We start from the raw sequence: 18,711 nt of genomic DNA, 5'->3' as shown, positions 1-18,711 counted from the left end.
TCCATGCTGAACTTCTCCTAAATAAGCATCAAAGTGCAGCCAAAGAGGCAACAGCCCCAACATTAAGCTTTGTGAAATATGCTATCTAGTATTTATGTCATGTTATTTCTAAAACTATGCTTTTACATTGTCATAAGGAAAAAAATCTTATTGTACTGCTGAAAAATCATCCCACAATATCATTTCCAAGCAGCTCCCACTTGCCAGTACTTAATGAAATAGAGGTAATGATATTTATAGGATCACGACATATGATCTCTTACTGGTATAGACAGTTTTAAGATCAATTTTTTTTTTAAGCTAAAAGTCACCTCACTCTAACTCCTGTGTTGGGATCTAATTTGTGTTTGCAAAGACAGAAGGAAAGTTAATGACATGCATCTCATGGATAACTACACGATAAACACAGTATTTCATTCATGCCTGCTTAGCTTCCCATTAAGCCACTTTCTGGCTATCCAGTCCCATGCTAATATGCATTCTCAAGAGGAAAAAAAGTTCTCAAAGAGCCTATGAAAACACTGTAAAATGAACCTCAATAAACCTCTTTTATTCAAATATAGGAAACAGACAAAACAGGACTAAAAATTCATTTTAGTTTGCATCCTCCCTCCTATTCCAAAATTATTTTCTCACTAAGGAAAAACCAGAAACACACGATTTCTTATTATTTCCTCTTGTGTAAAACAGCTCAAAATACAACAATAAGTTTCAATAATATTTCTACAGTTGTGTTCACACTTGCTTAAACACCATCCTACTTGAATTTTCTTACCAGCTTCCAATTATTTCATCTGAAATTTATTCCCTAGAAAAATTTCATGCTAAATTGTCACACAATGCTGAAAAAAAGAACAGAGTATCACCTACTGTCATGTTCTTCCTATAACTGACTGCAAAATTTTATAAGCATGTTAAAAGCCACTGTAAGAAGCAGCTGTTAGAAAAATCGCATGCAGGTTTCTAAGCACTGACATTAAGGTGTTTTTTGTAATTAAAAAAAGACCTACTAGATGCTAAACTATAATAGTTCATTGATGAGAATTTACAAATGTGCATATCAACAGTAACACCTCATGGCATCAGGAGTACCTGTTACCTATAATTACCTAAAGCTACTGACTTAAAAACTGGAAAAATACAGGATCCTACTAATTATCTTCAGAGGAAAATTCTGGACTAGCATCTCCAGAGTATTAATTATTAGTTTATTTGTCCCAACAGGCCAATCAGAAGTAAGTGAGGTGCTGATATAAACGTTCTGAATTGTAACTGTTGATAGAAATACCTCTTGAACATGTAAGCATGGGCTTATTTTCTTTTTCCTATACAAAAGCTCACTGGAATTTAATTTTATTATTTTATGGCCTTCAATAATCCAAATATTCACAAACTTTCTTTTTTCTCTTCCAAATTTAATTTTATACTTCTTCCCAGAATGAAATAATAGGAAGGAGAGGCATTTATATACATAGTATTGTCTCTTGCATCTTTACAGTATCATTTATCATACAGCCTTAAAATCCAAGGTATTGTATCGACAGCACTAACAGAACTGTTATGCTTACACTGCATTTATTGTGGTATTTTCCTCTAAAAATAATATCAACTATATTCTTACATTTTTTGGTGCAAATACATCAGTATTTTAAATCAATGTATTTGTATTAGAAAGTACAGTCCATACAGCAAATGAATGTTGTCTGAAGCTGTCAAGATAGCCATTAAAGGCTGAGGTATATATCACGCCTTCCAAGTCATCACATCATTAAGTCACCACATATGAGCTCTGAAAGCTAATTTTCACTTAATAACTCTATTCTTTAGCTCATCTAATCAACTTTTGGGATACAGTCACCTTTTTGTTTTGACACTGTTCCAAAGTCACTTAACTCTTTCTGCTTCCTCAAGAATGCTACTTTAATCAAAAATGATGTTACATCTGTATAGAGAAAAACAGTTGTTCTCAGTATCCATTAGTAATGTTTTTAAAGACACTGTCTGAATGAATTATGTAACTGCTACATAAAAAGAAGTAACAGACATTTAACCTGCCTGATGTTTCGAGATTAAATGAAAACCTCTGACTATGACCAGTAAAATTTATTATTACTGCATATTTACATATGGACACTATAATTCCTTCTGAATGCCACACTGTTCCAAGAGTATCCTTAAATAATTGCATATTACCCAACTGAACATTCTTCCAACTTCTAACAATTGAATATATCCAGGCTGTTCAATAACATTGTTCAATAACATTGCTGAGAGATCAGGGAATATGCACATAAAGTGCCTTGCTTAAATCTTAGCCAGTACTTAGAAGGTTAAAACATGCTTCTTAACTATGCCTTCCTTAAGAGGTGTCATTCATTTACTCCTAACACAGGAACACAGAGAAACTAGAGTAATTCAGCCTCCTCCATTATCCACTGTTAATTGGTTTTGCCTTATTAAGTTAAAAAAAAACCAAAAAAAAAAAAAAAAAAAAAAAAACCAAACCAAACAAACCCCACACAAAAAACCCCACCACTATTTTTATCTCTTCCTTCCTCTTTCTTCTTCTGCATTTATCAAATTTTTTCTTCCTGACTTGCTTCTCTGCTAGCTAGCCGCAATTCGCTCCGCATCCTGGCTTTTCTGATTTTATTCACTGCATGCTCTAAGACTATTCCTGGTGTTTTCAGATTTTTTTTTTTCTTTTTTACTTACAGGTCTTCAGAGAAACAATTTTCTTTTTATTCTTATATCTCCCCTGTGTCCTCTATATATAACTCTGCATTTTACATAAATAAGCTCCATCACATTGACTAAGTGTATCTGTATCTTACAATGAGGTAAAGAAATTACAGCATCCACTGTAACCAAATTACCTTTCGTCCTTGATTTTCAACCATGCTATGTAGAATTCTGCCTTAGTAACAAATTAGGATTGTACCATTCACAGTCATTAAAATTCCCTGAAGCAAGAGTGAAAAAAGAAACAGTGGTTCTTATCAGTACAAAGAAATTGCACTGATACTTCTTAAAAAGCATAGAAAGGCAGTCAAAGAATTGTAAAAATAGTTTATAGAAAGAGCAGCATTAAATTGCCTTTGGAATTCATTCCTGAAACAAGCAACCTCTTTTAAGAGCTAACAAGTATAAAATACTGTTATGAATGTTTTGGAAACGATCCTCAAGTTGTCATTCACTCTCTCCAAGTGTCAGACTGCAATACAGCTTTTCTGGCCAACTGCTTCCTACATGCAGTTGCAGGTCCAGTTTATGGGCTGCTTTGTTCTCAAGCCATAAAACCCCATTTCTGAAAGTGAGAAAATTACCTACATTTACACAGCCTATGGGTAGAGGAGGATAATTGCCTGGTTTACCTCTTAGAGGTGGAGAGAGAAATAAAGAGGATTTCCATTTAAAAAACGTATTGTGAGAAGTAAGGAAACTGAGCATGCCCAGCACCAATACAAGATTTGGGCTTTAATTTCCTTTAGGACTTTGCTCAAGCCTGACATTATCCTCTTCTGGCAAACAAAACATGACACTGCAGAAGGTGTCATTTTAAAATAATTTGTATGTGCAATATAGATTCTTGTATATAATTGAAAATATAAATCACATATGGAGAGCTACATCTCATCTTGACATGTATTCAAAAACCCTTTAGCCTTTCTTTACTTGGTGTAACACTGGAAAACTCCTTGTACTCTAGCCCTCATTCCCTTCTACTCAGCTTCCTCTCTGAGGGCAGGTGTCTAGCAGAGAGACACCTAGTGAAATACTTGCAAACCATTTGCTGAATTAGAAAACCCACCTCTTCCAATTTAAGAGAAAGAACTGAGATCTGCCTTTTCTCCTCGGTGAACAGTGCAGCAATCCCAAGCAAGTGCCACGTAAGGCTGTTATGTATCAGACTCTGTAATCACATTTCAGTGTTTTACTGGTTGTAAATAACATGCATGAGTGCTCCAAGGATGAAATTGCTCTTTCGCTGCCAGCGTTAGTTGTTTAATGATCTGAACAGCAGAAGCTGCCAATTATTGTATTCCGTTTTAAAGTGTCATTTAAAGCCACACTTGTAATTATGATACCTTAGCTATAAATTTCTAACTTAGCTAGAGAGCTCTAAGAATGTAACTCGTAGAGTCCTGGAACAGCTATTGATGATTATATATCAATTTCACCTATGGAAAAATACCATGTGTTTTGCATGTTTACTGCCTACCACACAGCTTCAGATTTTTGCCAGGAGTTCCAAACTGTAGAGAGGGACCTGAGGTACCTTACACAAGGCATAGCATAGCCCTGTTCTGCCGGGCTGGCCATGACTTCAAGGGATCTACATAAGCACATGAACAACTTTTCCTAGCAAGTCTGTTATGAAGAGGTCAACAACTGCTCTAATACACTCCTTAACAATGTTAGTCCTTCTCATCACTAAAAACTTACCTGAAACAGCCAGCATTTTGGCTTCGAGTAGAGCTGGTAGTTGAGTCTCAATATCACTCACTTTTCTCCTCAAAGTACTGCAGAGTTTCTGACTCATGCAAACCTAAAGTGAGGCAGACAGCCATGATAGAGAATTTATTAATGTAAAAGTATAAGGCAGTTCAAATGGGGCTTCAAATGTTCTTGGTTTACAGACATGACATAACATCCTGAAGCAAGGTAAAAAAGCTTAATAAAAAGTGATGTCTTCACAGAAACACCCAACACGAATCAAAATTTCCAGGCTGTGCTGCACATTCTATTATTAAAACAAGGAATGGTATTAGCATTAGCTACCTGCATGAGAGAGGACATGTTTCACACCTAGATACTGAGGCTGCACACAGAAGAAAGGCCATCTCACAAATTCTGTACAATTTCAGTATTAATAATCATGCTTGAAGTGGAGCATAAGTAAGCCAGTATTTGGAGATTAAAATGCCATAAGATACCATGCGCACTGACTTATACAAAATACACCGTGCTCTGCATTTTAACTGAAAAAAAAAGGCAAAGCAGCCTTATTTTTTGCACAGGCAACAACAAAGGCTATACCATCTTGATATTGTACTTTGTTTCACAGTCAGGACACACAGAGGACTAAGGTTCAGGTTTCTGATTTTCCCTTGCTCTCTTTTTTATCTTTTTAACTGGAGGTCCTTCAGCAATCAATCAGCTTTGGTATTGAAAACACGGAGAGAGAAGAGAGAGAACAAAATATAAAGGAAATTCAGCTGTTTCTGTACCTTACACTTCAGTGTACAGTGCCACTTCAGAAGGAGCTTATGCAGCATGCAAAATTTATACAAGCCCCACATAATCAAAAATGTTGGCGTTTACTCCATATTGCATCATTTGGGAAGGAAAGCAAAACGAACAAACAAAAACCCTTCACTGAACTAAGGCAAATCCCTTGTTCTGGAGGCAGATGTCAAACACTTAAAATTGTAGCTGACACTTAAGAAAACATTGCATTCATTGGAACCAAAGGTAAGGCAATAATCAAGATAGGCACAGGCCAGTTCTGAAATGATGTGATGTGAAAGGAAATCTCCAGAGAGAAGTTCCCCTGCCTTCCTTCCATTTTTCCCTCCTCAAAAACAAATGTCATGCTTATTAACAGGAGCACAGTTATCACTTCACTTTTTAAGAGCAAAATTTTATAGTTCTAATGGTTTATCTGTTTGTACAATTAAATTATAATAATTCATATATTACACTAGCTTTAATAACACCCTCTTCCTTTACTGAGACTATCTGTTAACTACAAATGGGTCATATTTTTTTCTTGAGTCAACAGAACTATCCTCCAAGCAGTAACTGTTACTTCTAAAGACTTCAGAGTCATCCTATTAATTTAAAAACACATATCTCTTCTGCAACTCCTCTAATTTTTAAATACCCAGATATCTCACTTGGTTTCAGTACACCCTTATAAGTGACTCACCAGCTAATTCAGTTAAAATGTTTTTAAAACCCCAAACCTGTCAGAGGTGAATAAATGTCCAAAAAAACCCAAAGGCCATGTCTGTCTCCCATCTCCAAAATAAATCTGAAAGTTTTTAATGACTTCTTTCCAAGCAGTACTCTCTCTTTAGGGGCACTAAATGGCTCAGTGAATTGCAATTAGATGGGGAATCTTTCAGCTCCAGGAAAACTACATGAATATATCCCATGCTGGTAGTAACTTAAAGTCATTATCACTAGACAGCTGTTTGGCAATTATGCAAAATAAGCAGGGATGTTTAATCAGTTTCTAGTGAGCACTGTCCACTTTGTAAGCCCTAGTGTCAGAACAAAGCTTGCTGGCACTCTTTATTGATGGACCAAATGCAGGTACCAGAGGCAGAAAGGCAGTCCCTCCAACTCAGAGATGATTCTTCTGGAACATGAGATAAGTAGGTTGCCGGGCCTCTGCTTGTATCTATGTCACATGTATTCTGTAGATAAATGAACAACATTAATCTTCAGACCTATCATATGGCATAGTACAACAAAACTAAATGAGCAAGTGGGAAGGACAAAGTAATATCCCCTAAACTAATGGCACTGCTTCTACATTACATCAGGTCCACTCTACAAGCTCCAATTCCTTTCATTTTTTCTAATTATTTTATCTTCATAACAGATACCATTACTCACAACAGTAGCTTATTCAGCCACAAAGGAAAGGTTATATCATAGCTAACAAGGATGGTGAACACTCACAGAGCCAGTGTCCTTGGCTTCCAGCAAACACCATCCTCCTCTAACCAGCCTGACTGCAGGGGCCTGTGGCCTCAGCAACGCTCTTTCCCAGCTCTCAGTGACCAGCTCTGCTGTGACCCACAGACCAACAAGCTCAAAGTCTAAAAAAACTCTCTTTCAGTTTCAGGAAAGTGTTTTTGCAGCCAAGTATTACTGTATCTATCTAAAAATCCTCTTCAGTGGTTTCTGAGGTTTTTTTAAAGCAGACTTTAAAAAAAAAAAAAAAGCCTCTTGTTTAGGAATATACCTTACAAACCTGTGTTCAGATGCAAACATTACTCGAAAAAGCAGTCTACCTGAAACCAGTAGGAAGCTGGTTAGCAAAGATATGTGGAATCAAGATGAAAACCAGCAAAATATCAAAGGCAAGTTTGCCCATTGTCATCCTCTTCCATCTTTCCAGCGTATGATGTTAATCCAAAGTGGCAAAAACAGGGGCAAGGACAGCAACTAAAGCACTGGAATTGACCCTCTCTCTCCAATCATCTCAAAAGAAGTTTTGAGTAACCTTCATATTTCTTTATAACAGCACCTTGAAAAAGATAAAGAAATTCTACTAACAATGCCTAAAGGAAGGAACTGTCTACCTGGTCTCCCACACAGCACAATCTTGCCATTAAGGAAAGCAGATATTAATTTCTGAAGGAAGGTGTTGAATAGGGGACAGTGTTCCCTTCATTAGCAGGCAAAAGTTAGCTTTTGCAGCCACAGCTGAAAACAAGAGAGATGAGGCAGAAAAGGCCATAGAAATGCCAGAGGCACAGGGGAAAAGGAAAGACCTTTGACAAAGGAATGCTTTCGCCATACAATAAAAAGGTTTCAAAGACCAGCTCTATTTATTTTGAGATGAAAATAATAGGATGAGATGATCTGAATCAACAAAATAGGAAATTATTTGGAGTCTCACCACATGCTTCCTATTTATCTTCCATAACAAATAAAAGTAATCACATAGGAATGGAATAAAATTAAAATAATATTTTATCTATTGAAAATTTAAAGAAAAAAAGCAATCTGTGAAATTCTACCTCACAGACTTCTCTACTGTTATCCAGTGTTTCAGCTGTTATTGAAAAGGTCTCTAGATACTATGCTGATAAAGTAAAACCTCATGAGACATTTTCTGGGGAAAAGGCAAATTCCATACCTTATGTTTTAGCTTGCAAATAGCTTGAAACAACACTTGAAACATCACATTGAGCTACTGAATGTCTCATTCATTTTAGTAGATGAGCTGTAGGTCAGTTACAAAAATTTCCTTGATACTTCATTCATAGTCATTTAAAAAATACAGGGGGAATCATTGTAATAGTCTATATGAATTTTCCCAAGATGGGGGTATAAGCAAGGAATAAAGAAAAGGAGCTCAAAATAAAGTGGAAGAGAAGGAAGGAGTGATAATGAGATGCAAAGCTTCAAATTATCTTTTTAACAGTGCACAGTGAAAATGTTCGTCAAGATGATTAGGAAGAACAGATTATAGATAAATTTTTTACTGATTTAGGTGAGTGCTATTAGAGAAAGAACATGAAAAGTAAGTCTATTTCGGAGTATAAATTCATTATTAATCAAAACCCAGAAATATTTTTCGCTCCCTGTTTCATACAGATCTATGTGAATAAGCTAGAGCAAATGGAACTTTTTTTTTTTTAGAGCATTCATGGAGCAACTGAGCCATTCTGAAATTAAATTGCAGTGTTATACTTCTTGAGAGGAGCCCATGAAATAAGAAAAATTAGGAAAAAGTATTAACATTTCTGGTTAGAAACAAAAATTATGCTGAATATACTATTTCACTTTGCTTTGTATTTTTAAAGGGCTATGAAAATGAGATTGCTAGCTAGATTATTAGTGAAATGGTTGTGAAAAGAGGTACTTAATTTATGCTCTTCCCTTCACATCAACAAAACCAGTTAGAGAGAAAAGTAAGAGACTCTGTATTAAGAGCTAAACATTCAGCTATGACCATGATTTCATGAAGCTGAGGAGTCTGCTCCTGAATAGAGACCTGAGCAAGAGGGCTGATCACTAGTAAAAAAGCCAAGAAAGAAGAGATTACTCCATCTGCCTCCTGAAGTATCATAATCTCTGTGGCCTGTTCAAACAAAAAGTTGGGGAGGGCTTTTCAGTGTATGCTTAAAAATATTTATGTGCGAAATCTTCTTAGAAGGAACACCACAAAACCAACTTCTAAAACAAAGACAATTTATTAAGATGCAAGCTGTGATCTGCTTCCGAAAACATTCTGAAGAACTGAAAACGTGTACTTACTTTGGCAGTAGTTTCTTTAATGGACATGCTGAACATTTGTTCTTTCTCCTGAAGGCTAGAAGGAATTAAAATAAAATAAATAAAATAAATAAGTAGAATAAAATAAAGTTAACCTCTGCTCAACACAGTCTGCTACAGAAGACACATTTTCATACAGAGGTGTTAAGCTGACTTGTACAAACACAACAGAGCCAACATAAAACCAAGATAAAAACTTCACCTAGTTTCAGGGTTGCTAGTGAGTAACTAACAGCACCTTTACAGTTGTTTATTAATGAGTATACAGCTTTTACTTACCATTTGAAACACAATTACAATTATTTGTGTAATCATAATGTCTTAGAAGTTCCTGGCAATGTCCAGGACTGGTGCTTTGCTAGACTATCATCCAAACACCTAACACAAAGGCGTTTCTGACACAAAGAATTAGCAGTTTACTATCCTCTTACAACCCAGTTTTCAACTCTACCAGAAAAAGTTCAACTACAGTCACTTGTTCTCACAGTAATTTTACGTGAAATACCAGTACTCAGTTTGTTCAGATCCAAAAAACCTACCAAATATATGTATCAAATTGATGGAACAGTGGGCTGAAATTGAGGCATCACCCATGCTTGTATCAACAAATTCAAGGTTTTCTTCCACATATTATAAGCGAGTAGGTTTCCTACTTTTATATTACCAAATCTAAAGTAAACCTTTGCCTTCGGTTCTTGTAAATAAGTTCACCATTTACATTTTTAACGTGAAGTTCAAAAATCCAAGTCAAATCAAACATCAGGAGTTAGGACAGAGATTATTTTTGCAACTTTAATACTCTCTTTCCGGCTTAGGAGGCATACACTTTTTATACAGTGTTCAATTACTTTATCACATGCTACTTTCTCTTCTGTCAAACACCTCAGTTCTGTGTACATGACAGCACTCTCAATTAGCAGCATCTCAATTTTTCCTCACACCTGTGTTACAAAACCTCTACTTCTTTCATGATCTACCATTACTGCTTTTCCCAAATAAGAACTATTAATTTATTTCTGAGCTTTTCTCTAGTGTTTGGCACTGAAATATCCAAACACTTCAGAGACATCACTGGATTTATTTCAACGATACTCTTGCATGGTAAGGCAGTGTTGCATTCATTTTACAAGTGGAAGAAACACAAGCCACTGTTATTCAGAAAGCACACTATGACTGAGTGCCTGTTTTGACATGCACACAGCTTCTGCTGCCTGTGCATTTCTCTTTTCTATGCATTTCAGTTTTCTTTTGAGAACCTGCTCTTATTTTCTAAGCACAGCACTTACTGAGCCCTATTTCAAGAGTCAGCATTTTCATGAGCCTGAATCCCAAAGCATGTGACGTTGGACTTGCAATCAGCCACTGATCACCTACAGAAAGGCTGGTTGGACCATCTTGCCCAACTGCAGGCAGGAGTGAAATAGCCTCAGAGGCAGAATTCAGCACATCACTTAATCACGTTAACGAGGCATCCATTTGCATCGCTATCCTAATACCCTGCTTCATGGAGCACACACCTTTTCTATCTACAGCCCAGCAAGGCCTGTCACCTCATTACCACCCCAGCGCCTGTGCAATGCAACAAACAGAAATGCAGCTGCCTTCCTGTGTAAAAGTTTAGTGACATTTCCCACACAGCAGTCTCAATTTTCTCCCTTTTCTACAGCAATATATGTGCAAAACACAGAGTATTGCATGTGTAATGATGCCATTATCAGCTCCCTGCTTGCCTCTGGGCATGCCAGAGGGAATGAACTATTTAGCCATTTCTTTTCTTATGCTTTGGCGCTCCCAGTGACTTTCAGCATCTCCCACAATTGGCATCTGAGCTGGTCAGGTTATGTAAAAAAAAGATGGGCTTTGTGTACAGAAGTCAAAGGGCAGCAGCAAGGCTGCAGTGTGTAATTGAATGAATAATGGGTGACTGACCCAATTGTACTGAAACTGCCTTATAAAACTCAACTCAAAAGACCCAGCCCATAATAAAATGTAAAGTGCAGTTATAGCCAGAAGAACAACAGTATATAGCTGGCAACTCTATCCAACAAATACCTTCTGTGTGCTCTTCCTCTTATCTTTTTACTTTACTCACAGAAAGCCGCCCCAGGTTCATACATTTCACTGCTCTGCAGAACTCACACAGCTAACTGGAACAGAGATCAATTTTTAGCTTCTTTTGAAACAATGCATCCAGAACAGCACTGCAAGCTAGGACCCAGTTGTCAAATCTGTGTTGCTAACAAGGTACACAAGCCCATGCAGACTCTCAGGACCAGGTGCTGAGTGGGAAAAAACACTCTATACCCAGATTTCTTTTCTATGAGTCTCTAACAAGTCACTGAAAAATAAGGAATCAAATACTGCCATTTCAATGACACCAGAACTACAGTTTTAAGAGAATTTTGCAGAACTATAGTTTCAATAGAATTTTATATTAATCTGACCTATATCAATAAAGGATATCATTAGTAAGCAATTAATGTGACACAAGCTATTGATAGCTGGATTAACCAGGGACTCAGAACTAAAGATCCTTTTGTTACAGATACAGCATTCACACAGACTCTTACAAGTGTATTTGTATTATTTATTGTATGAATTTCACAGTAGTACTCTCTTTCGAATCCTTGTTAGCCTTCAGAATGATATCATAGGAATGCCTTACCCCTTGTAGAGATTAGCCCATCATACAATGCACACACAGCAATCAAGACCACGTACAAACCAGCCATAGTTACCAACTACAAGCTGCTTTTAACTACATTTATTCCCAGGTTGTTTTCTTCTACCACAAAATACTGTCGCAGAGAAGCCCCTCACAAGCTTTCCAATTAGCTGACAAGCTAATGACCTACAAGAGTAACCAGGCAGTCGATACTGATTCATTCTACCAACAAAGAGCTTTAACAGCCATGATCTGTTACATGTGACTTGAACCAGAAACAGTATTTTCTTTTACAACCACCCTGGAGCATCGTATTTCATTTTAAGAGGGGTATTCTGTCATCTTAAAAGCTGCTTTAGGTATTACTACAAGGGTAAATGGCTTTAGAAAGAGCTCCTTGGAATAACACTAAATTCTTGCCTGGGAAGGCATCCACTCGTTGCTGTTCTTCTCTGACAGAACAGCTAATCAAGAATTTGGCAGCTTCTCCTCACAGTCCTAGCAATCCATAATAAGGACCATTTAGAGCTTACTTCTCAAATTGAATATAAGCTAACTCCATCACAGAGAAAGCAAAGTTCTTGACCCAGCTGATGAAAGGACTAGAGTAAGACAGGAATTCAATTAATACAAATTTAACTGACGAAATACGAAGGAAAAGAAAGGTTTTTAACACTTGCAGAACCCACAGCAATCTATACATCATGTGCAATATCTTCATCCATGCAGCTAGCCACACGGGCCTTTCATTTAAATGACACAGACTTACAGACAGTGGGATCCATTACAGGGAAAGAAGACAAGGAACATACACCTGCTGTATCCCAGAGTAACACTGTATACATGCTAGACTAGAACAGGGAAGCAGGAGCTGAGGAATGATTGCATTTCTGGATGATACATGAAGCAGTACTTTGGCAAAACACAGACTTCGGCTGGAGAGCTGCAGGAGGGTATGGGAATGATGCATGTTCAGGAACTGAGGTTGATCTAGCACGTAACAACAGACTATAGGAAAAATTTTAAGATCCAAACACTCTAGGCAGTACCCTTCAAGTATCTCATTTTACTGATATTAAAGAATAGCTACTAAGTACATTTAATTGTAATAACACAGTTGGAACCTGCTGAGATGATGTTCGTAATTGGGAATGGTGTGCAGGCAAAATAAAGGAAGACATTTCAATGCAATAGGGGACAGAGGGAAGACTAAGAATTGAATGGTCTGGTTCACACATCCTTCACTCTTTCACAGGCTTCCCACATGACCACAGAGGACATTAAGTATCATGATATAAAAGATAATGTTCAAAATGTCTTTTAAAGAATCTTTTGAGAAGTTATGGTTTGCATGCAGGAATTACAGATACTGTGGAAGTGGCTTTGTTCAAAGGAAGGCTAACTAGCACAATACTGGGAAGAATGGCTTTCTCCTAAAGGAAGGCATGTTTCTGAATGTCCTTCCTTCCACTATGCTAGTATACTTCCCTTTGCATACCAAGCTATTATGTATTTACGTTTTGCTTCCTAAGAAAAAATTCAAAGAATGCAAATGGGCAAAAGGCAATTCATGCTGTTCTCCACATTCAAGATACATAAATATACACACTGCTTAAACAGAAACAGTTCCTGTATTAATAACAAAATACATACACAGCAACAAAAAATATAGTCAGAATTTAGTTTCTCTATCTGCACAACAGAACACACCACACATACGGTACCAGTATAAAACAAATAAATCCTGTACTAAAAATTCTTATTTTTCATAGAGAAACTAAGCTGCCGTCTCTGATCCCTGCCTGAAGACATTGAAAGACAGGTAAAAAGTCATTTTACAGCAAGTATTCTCCTTTACATTACTGTCACCTAAAAAATTATTATAGACCTTGTAATTTCACTCCCAATCTCCACACCACAATACAGTGCTGAAACAAAAAGCACTTTAATTTCTTTAAAACTAAGCACAAGTCAGAACAATTTAAAATTACTCATATTTGAATTTCTAATTCAAGAACAACAGCCTAGAAGCCCATGCTCAGATTGTATGCAGAAAGCATGATGGGCTGAACCCTCAATTCATATGAATATGTATTCCCTCCTGGATAAAATCAGCAAATTTAAACAGTTTACAGTTTGAATTTGGCCCAGAGTAATGAGACTGCCTGCAAAGGATAACCTCATTCTCACGATCACAGCCTGCAGAGAGCACGGCTTTTACAACTTTATGCCTTCTAACATGATCCTTCCTCCGATTCTGAAGTCACAAGAAGCTGTACTGTCTTAGAAGATGAAAATATATAAACCAAGCCCTACACTTGTAACCTTGCTTTTAACAGCAAACAGAAGCTGACCTTCAAAAAAAGCTTTTGTCCAGTCCCTTGCAAAAAAAATCAGAAGTGCTACTTGGGGAACATTTGGTGTAAATGTCTGCTACAGTCTACATCAAGGCAAAAATCCACCAAAAATCTTCAGTGTATAGACTTCACTGTGCCTTTAGGGAAGAAATCCACAATATAAAATCAAATCAATCAATAACTTCCTTGTATTTTTATAGTTCCCTCAATGGGTATATCTCAGAAAGCTTTGAAAACAAATCAGAAAAAAAAGCTTTGAACAAAACTACACTTAACAAGAAGCATCTTTAAGTTAGACATGTACAACTAGGAATAAAGAAAAAAAAAAGAGAGAAAACGTACTTGTTACCAAAGTTTTCTTGAGGAAAACCAACAGATTATTATTTACAGATACCATGGGCAGCTTTTTACCAGGACAAGACCTACAGGATTGTTGCTGGTCCTACACTTCTGCTCAATCAAGGACATTCAGGGCTAGAATGCATTAAATGCACTAAGGTAAACCAACATTTTTTGTTTACTTTTGAAACTCTCTACTACAAAGTTTGATTCTATTTAACCAAGAAAGATATGGGATAACAAGATTTTCACTCTATGTGATCCTTTCATAAGCCTGTCTGGGCTATCCATCTGACTATCACCATACCGAGAAAGCAATTTTTTGGCCAAGCACGTAAGTTCCTTTTCATCTTTGTGCAATGATGCACAGGACTTAAAACAACGATATTTTCACAGCAGCATAACTTTGTAATGGGAAGTAAAATCACCCCTTAAACCTAAGTCAGGGTTTTCCAAATAAACTCTGATTTTTTCCTTGGATAATGCAGCCCACAGAAAACTTCTATATGATGAGAGAGCTAGTTAAAAAATTACAAAAATACAAATTTTTGCTCAGCTGTTGTGGTGAAAATCCAATTTCTCTATCTAACCCTGACAGTGCTCTTGAGGCAAGGACTTCAACATTAAATAGAAGGAGAGAAAAGTTGTGTTTAACTCATAATGAAAATGAAATTTCTGGCAGCTGCAAGGACTAGTCACTTGAATTAGAAGTAAAATGCAAAGTCCCACCTTGGAAAACTTCCAACCTCAAAAATTAATCTGATCTGAGACAACAACTATCAAGAGATGCACTTTAAGTTACAGGCGCATTGCACCTTCTGCACATTTCAATCTACAAAGTTCTCGAAGGAATATGAATGAGAACCCAAAATTATGCACCTACCTCTGAGCAATCCGAGAGCTGGTTTTGCTCCAGCAATTTGCTCTTCTCCAAGCTATCATTTGCAGAGCAGTATTTCTTCACTGCTGTTGTATGTCAAGGATTGCTTCAATACATGTGCTTCTCCACTCAGAATTTATCAGGAGTCAGAACTGGAAATACACCTTCCCAATGTCTGTATAACCTCAGCTTACCAATAGGGTTTCCCACTGACTCACAGGTTGCTCAGTGACTGTACTTGTCTTTGTTGATTCTCAAAGAGTTACACTTACATGAAGTGTACTTTAAAAACTCATCATCCTGCCCAGCTCAGCATACACAAAAACTCTAAACTGAGTCAACTCTTATATGCTGCAGTGCTGCCAGACACTAGCCCCAGTCAGCAGACTTGAAGAAAAATCATAGCATTGGATGACACTTCACAATTTTTTATAAGAATGATCAATAAACTGTTATTTTAATGCCAGCAATACAAGGACATAGGCAGAATCTCAGTATGGTTTTGGGGTTTACATAAAATCACTCTAACAGAAACAATCAGTTCACAGACACCTGAAGATGTTACTGGCATCTTTAGTCATCACAACAAGCTCAATGTTCATTGCCATGTATTGAGAAACCTTCTGGTCCTATAAATCACCATTCAGACAGCCAAACCAGCTGGCTGTTTCAACCAACCAAACCATTCACATGGTGCTGGATTTCCCAACACTCTTCTGCCAGCTGATGCTGCAGGGCAGTTGAAGCAGTTGTTGCTTCAGCTGCTATGGGGAACAGGAGCATCAGACTGAGAACAAAGGGACAATCAAACAGCTATCTGCAGGAGCAGTCCATCACATCCTAACTAATATATTCCCCAGATTTTCTGATATATCAATAGATCCCCATTCTTCGGCTACATTTGTCTGGAGTGCACAAAAACTAGAGCTTGCCCACAGCAGCTGCAATTATTCTCCTAAGAACAACGTCCATTTTACTTCACTGATGGAAAGGGTCTGTCCCTGGGTATTGTTGCTAGCTGTTTCTCTTCATTATACACAAACGAATTCAGTAGCACACATTGATTGAGACAGCTGGTCATTTTTCCCTAAAGAGAAGTAAATCTCATTGTGCACATACCCAGAGGAATCAGCACATATGTGGCCTGGGCTTTATAGGCTCGTACGCCCCACTGGATGCTGTTCAAGCAAGGAGGGGAAACCAGATGCACAGCAGGGAAAACCAGATTCCTCATTACACCATACACGTGGGTACTCAAGCAAGTGCTACTTATCCTTCTGCTGTGACTTTTTCCTTCTATACTGCTGCTTGAGAGGACAAAAAGCTGCCTTTAAGATTGCTCAAAAATAATTCAGGTTGACAGCAACGGCTCTGTCCTCCAACTTGGAGGACTGTCTCTTTACCTTCTCTGCTCTGTTTTTAACCCTGCCCCATTCTTCCCAAGAAACGCCAGTACCTACAGTGTGGGAATAGACTTTGCAGAAGCCCTTTTTACTCCCTCCAGAGGGATCAGAGACATTATGAACTTCTGAGTCACGTTTGCAGCTTCACAGGAAACAAATTCATGTGCCAAAGCACATTTTATGGAATGCCAGGCTTTCAATACATAGTTACTCCTAGAGTTGCTGCCACAAGTGAGAAGAAAGGAAACAAAGCCACTTGCCCATTAACTCTACCCTTCAATCCTAGGCAGAGGACAAAGGAATGAAATTAATCCTAGGCAGACAAAATGGAGAGGAAAACACCTATCTACAAGAAAGATGAGCCTCCTAATCAGTCAGCTCACAAAAGATGAGGCACATCTCTTCTTTCACCTATGAATTGTCATAGCCTCTCACAAAAGACTGCAGCCAAGTGCTTTGAGAAAGCTGAGATGATGGCCTCAAACACAAACTGAGGTGTGGGACTAGCTGAAAATGACACAGACCTATTATCAAGGCTCAGGCTGGATTAAGACATTTGAAAAGACATTAGGAATTTCCCTTCAAAATCCCAAATGAACTCCGGGCATCACAAAAGCAGAGTGAACTGGATGAATAAATCATCAAGTCCAGTTCCTTGCATCACTGGCTGCCCCCTAATAACTAATACACATAACAGAGAATTTACTTATCTTAAGACGAGCCCACAAACCCACTATAGAATAAACTCCAACTAGTTAAAAATTGTTCCATGTGAAGAAGAGGTGGAGCATTCACATACTTTGAAATGTGTGTATTTGAATTTCTCTCAACCAGCAATCGGTGCCCAGACAATAGTCCAGATGGAACTGTGCAATTTCTTTTAAGAATGACACGCTGTAAGGACACATGCATCTGCAGATATGGATAAAACAAAGAAACTGCTAAATGGAACTAAATATGAACTGACATATAACAGATTTCCCCAGTTTTTATTGCGAAATGGAAAGAAACAAATAAAGGAAACAACAGATATTGAAGTAAATAGGTCAAATAATTAAAATGGTCTTATTTTATAGTTAGAAAACTCAAGTTAATTAGAAAGCTCAACATGTATTTCTGAAATGGTGTCCACTTCAGTAGCGAATAAGAAAATTAAATATTTTGATACCTTTTGCAATCTCCAGAAGAAAGTACTTCATGCTGAAACACCCAGACTCACTTTCCTCTGATTTCAGTGTGTTCTCTTCAGTTAAAACACTAGTATGTGTCACAGTGCACACAACTCCAGCTGCTCCCACCTTTTAAACACATCTCCACGCAACCTCGTGCAAGGGAGCTGAGCTTTTGCCCTGCAACTTCCCCGTTTTAAAGTAACGATTACACCCTTTAGCTTACCAAAACCAATTAAGCCTGTCTGGATGAGCAAAACAACCACATTCTGCAGTCTCAACTTCAGTGAGAATTCCCTGTCAAAACATATTTCTTCACCCATTAACCAGCAGGTTTTAACCGTGTCTTCCAACAGCCATCGAGTAAGGTCCATGGGTAATGTGCCTAACATTTCTCTTCTTCAAACTCAAACCATGCTTTAGTTATTGACAAAGGCTTTTTGTATTTAAAATATTCACCACATACCAAAAGCAAACAGGACAAAACAAAGAACAACAAAGAAAAAATAACACCTGACAAGAAAAATAAACTTAGAACCAATGCTCATTGCAGTGTTACATTTTACTTGCTCTCTTCCTCCTTCACACTTCTATTTGAGCAAGTATTCTTTGTTTAATATGTTCTCTCATGTTCCTGGAAGTTTGCTTCAATATATTGAATGATTTTTATTTTATAGTGAGCTGCAAGCCACCAAACACAATTCATTACAGCACAGATTGTCTTAAGAGATGCTTCACACTAGGCTTGCCTGTGTTACTCCAGTGCTGAATGCAATTCATGTAGTCAACAAATAATTATGCAAAAGCACATTATAGCAGTAGTTTACTGACAAGCACAATGTTGTTAGAATAAATACAGAGTATCTTGCAGCCCAGC

The 18,711-nt window shown here is 37.4% G+C and overlaps 1 protein-coding gene across 1 annotated transcript in view; it reads right to left on the bottom strand.

Annotated features, from left to right (window-relative positions):
- The window catches only part of DISC1 (DISC1 scaffold protein), a 191,732-nt gene that overhangs the window by 105,943 nt on the left and 67,078 nt on the right, over nucleotides 1–18,711 (bottom strand). The window contains 2 exon segments of the mRNA XM_069010268.1: nucleotides 4,447–4,549; nucleotides 9,004–9,058. Of these exon segments, the coding sequence (XP_068866369.1) occupies nucleotides 4,447–4,549; nucleotides 9,004–9,058 (158 nt within the window).

The sequence above is a fragment of the Aphelocoma coerulescens genome, chromosome 3 (assembly GCF_041296385.1).
Source record: "Aphelocoma coerulescens isolate FSJ_1873_10779 chromosome 3, UR_Acoe_1.0, whole genome shotgun sequence".
NCBI lineage: Eukaryota > Metazoa > Chordata > Aves > Passeriformes > Corvidae > Aphelocoma > Aphelocoma coerulescens.
This window is presented reverse-complemented; position numbering and strand designations above follow the sequence as displayed.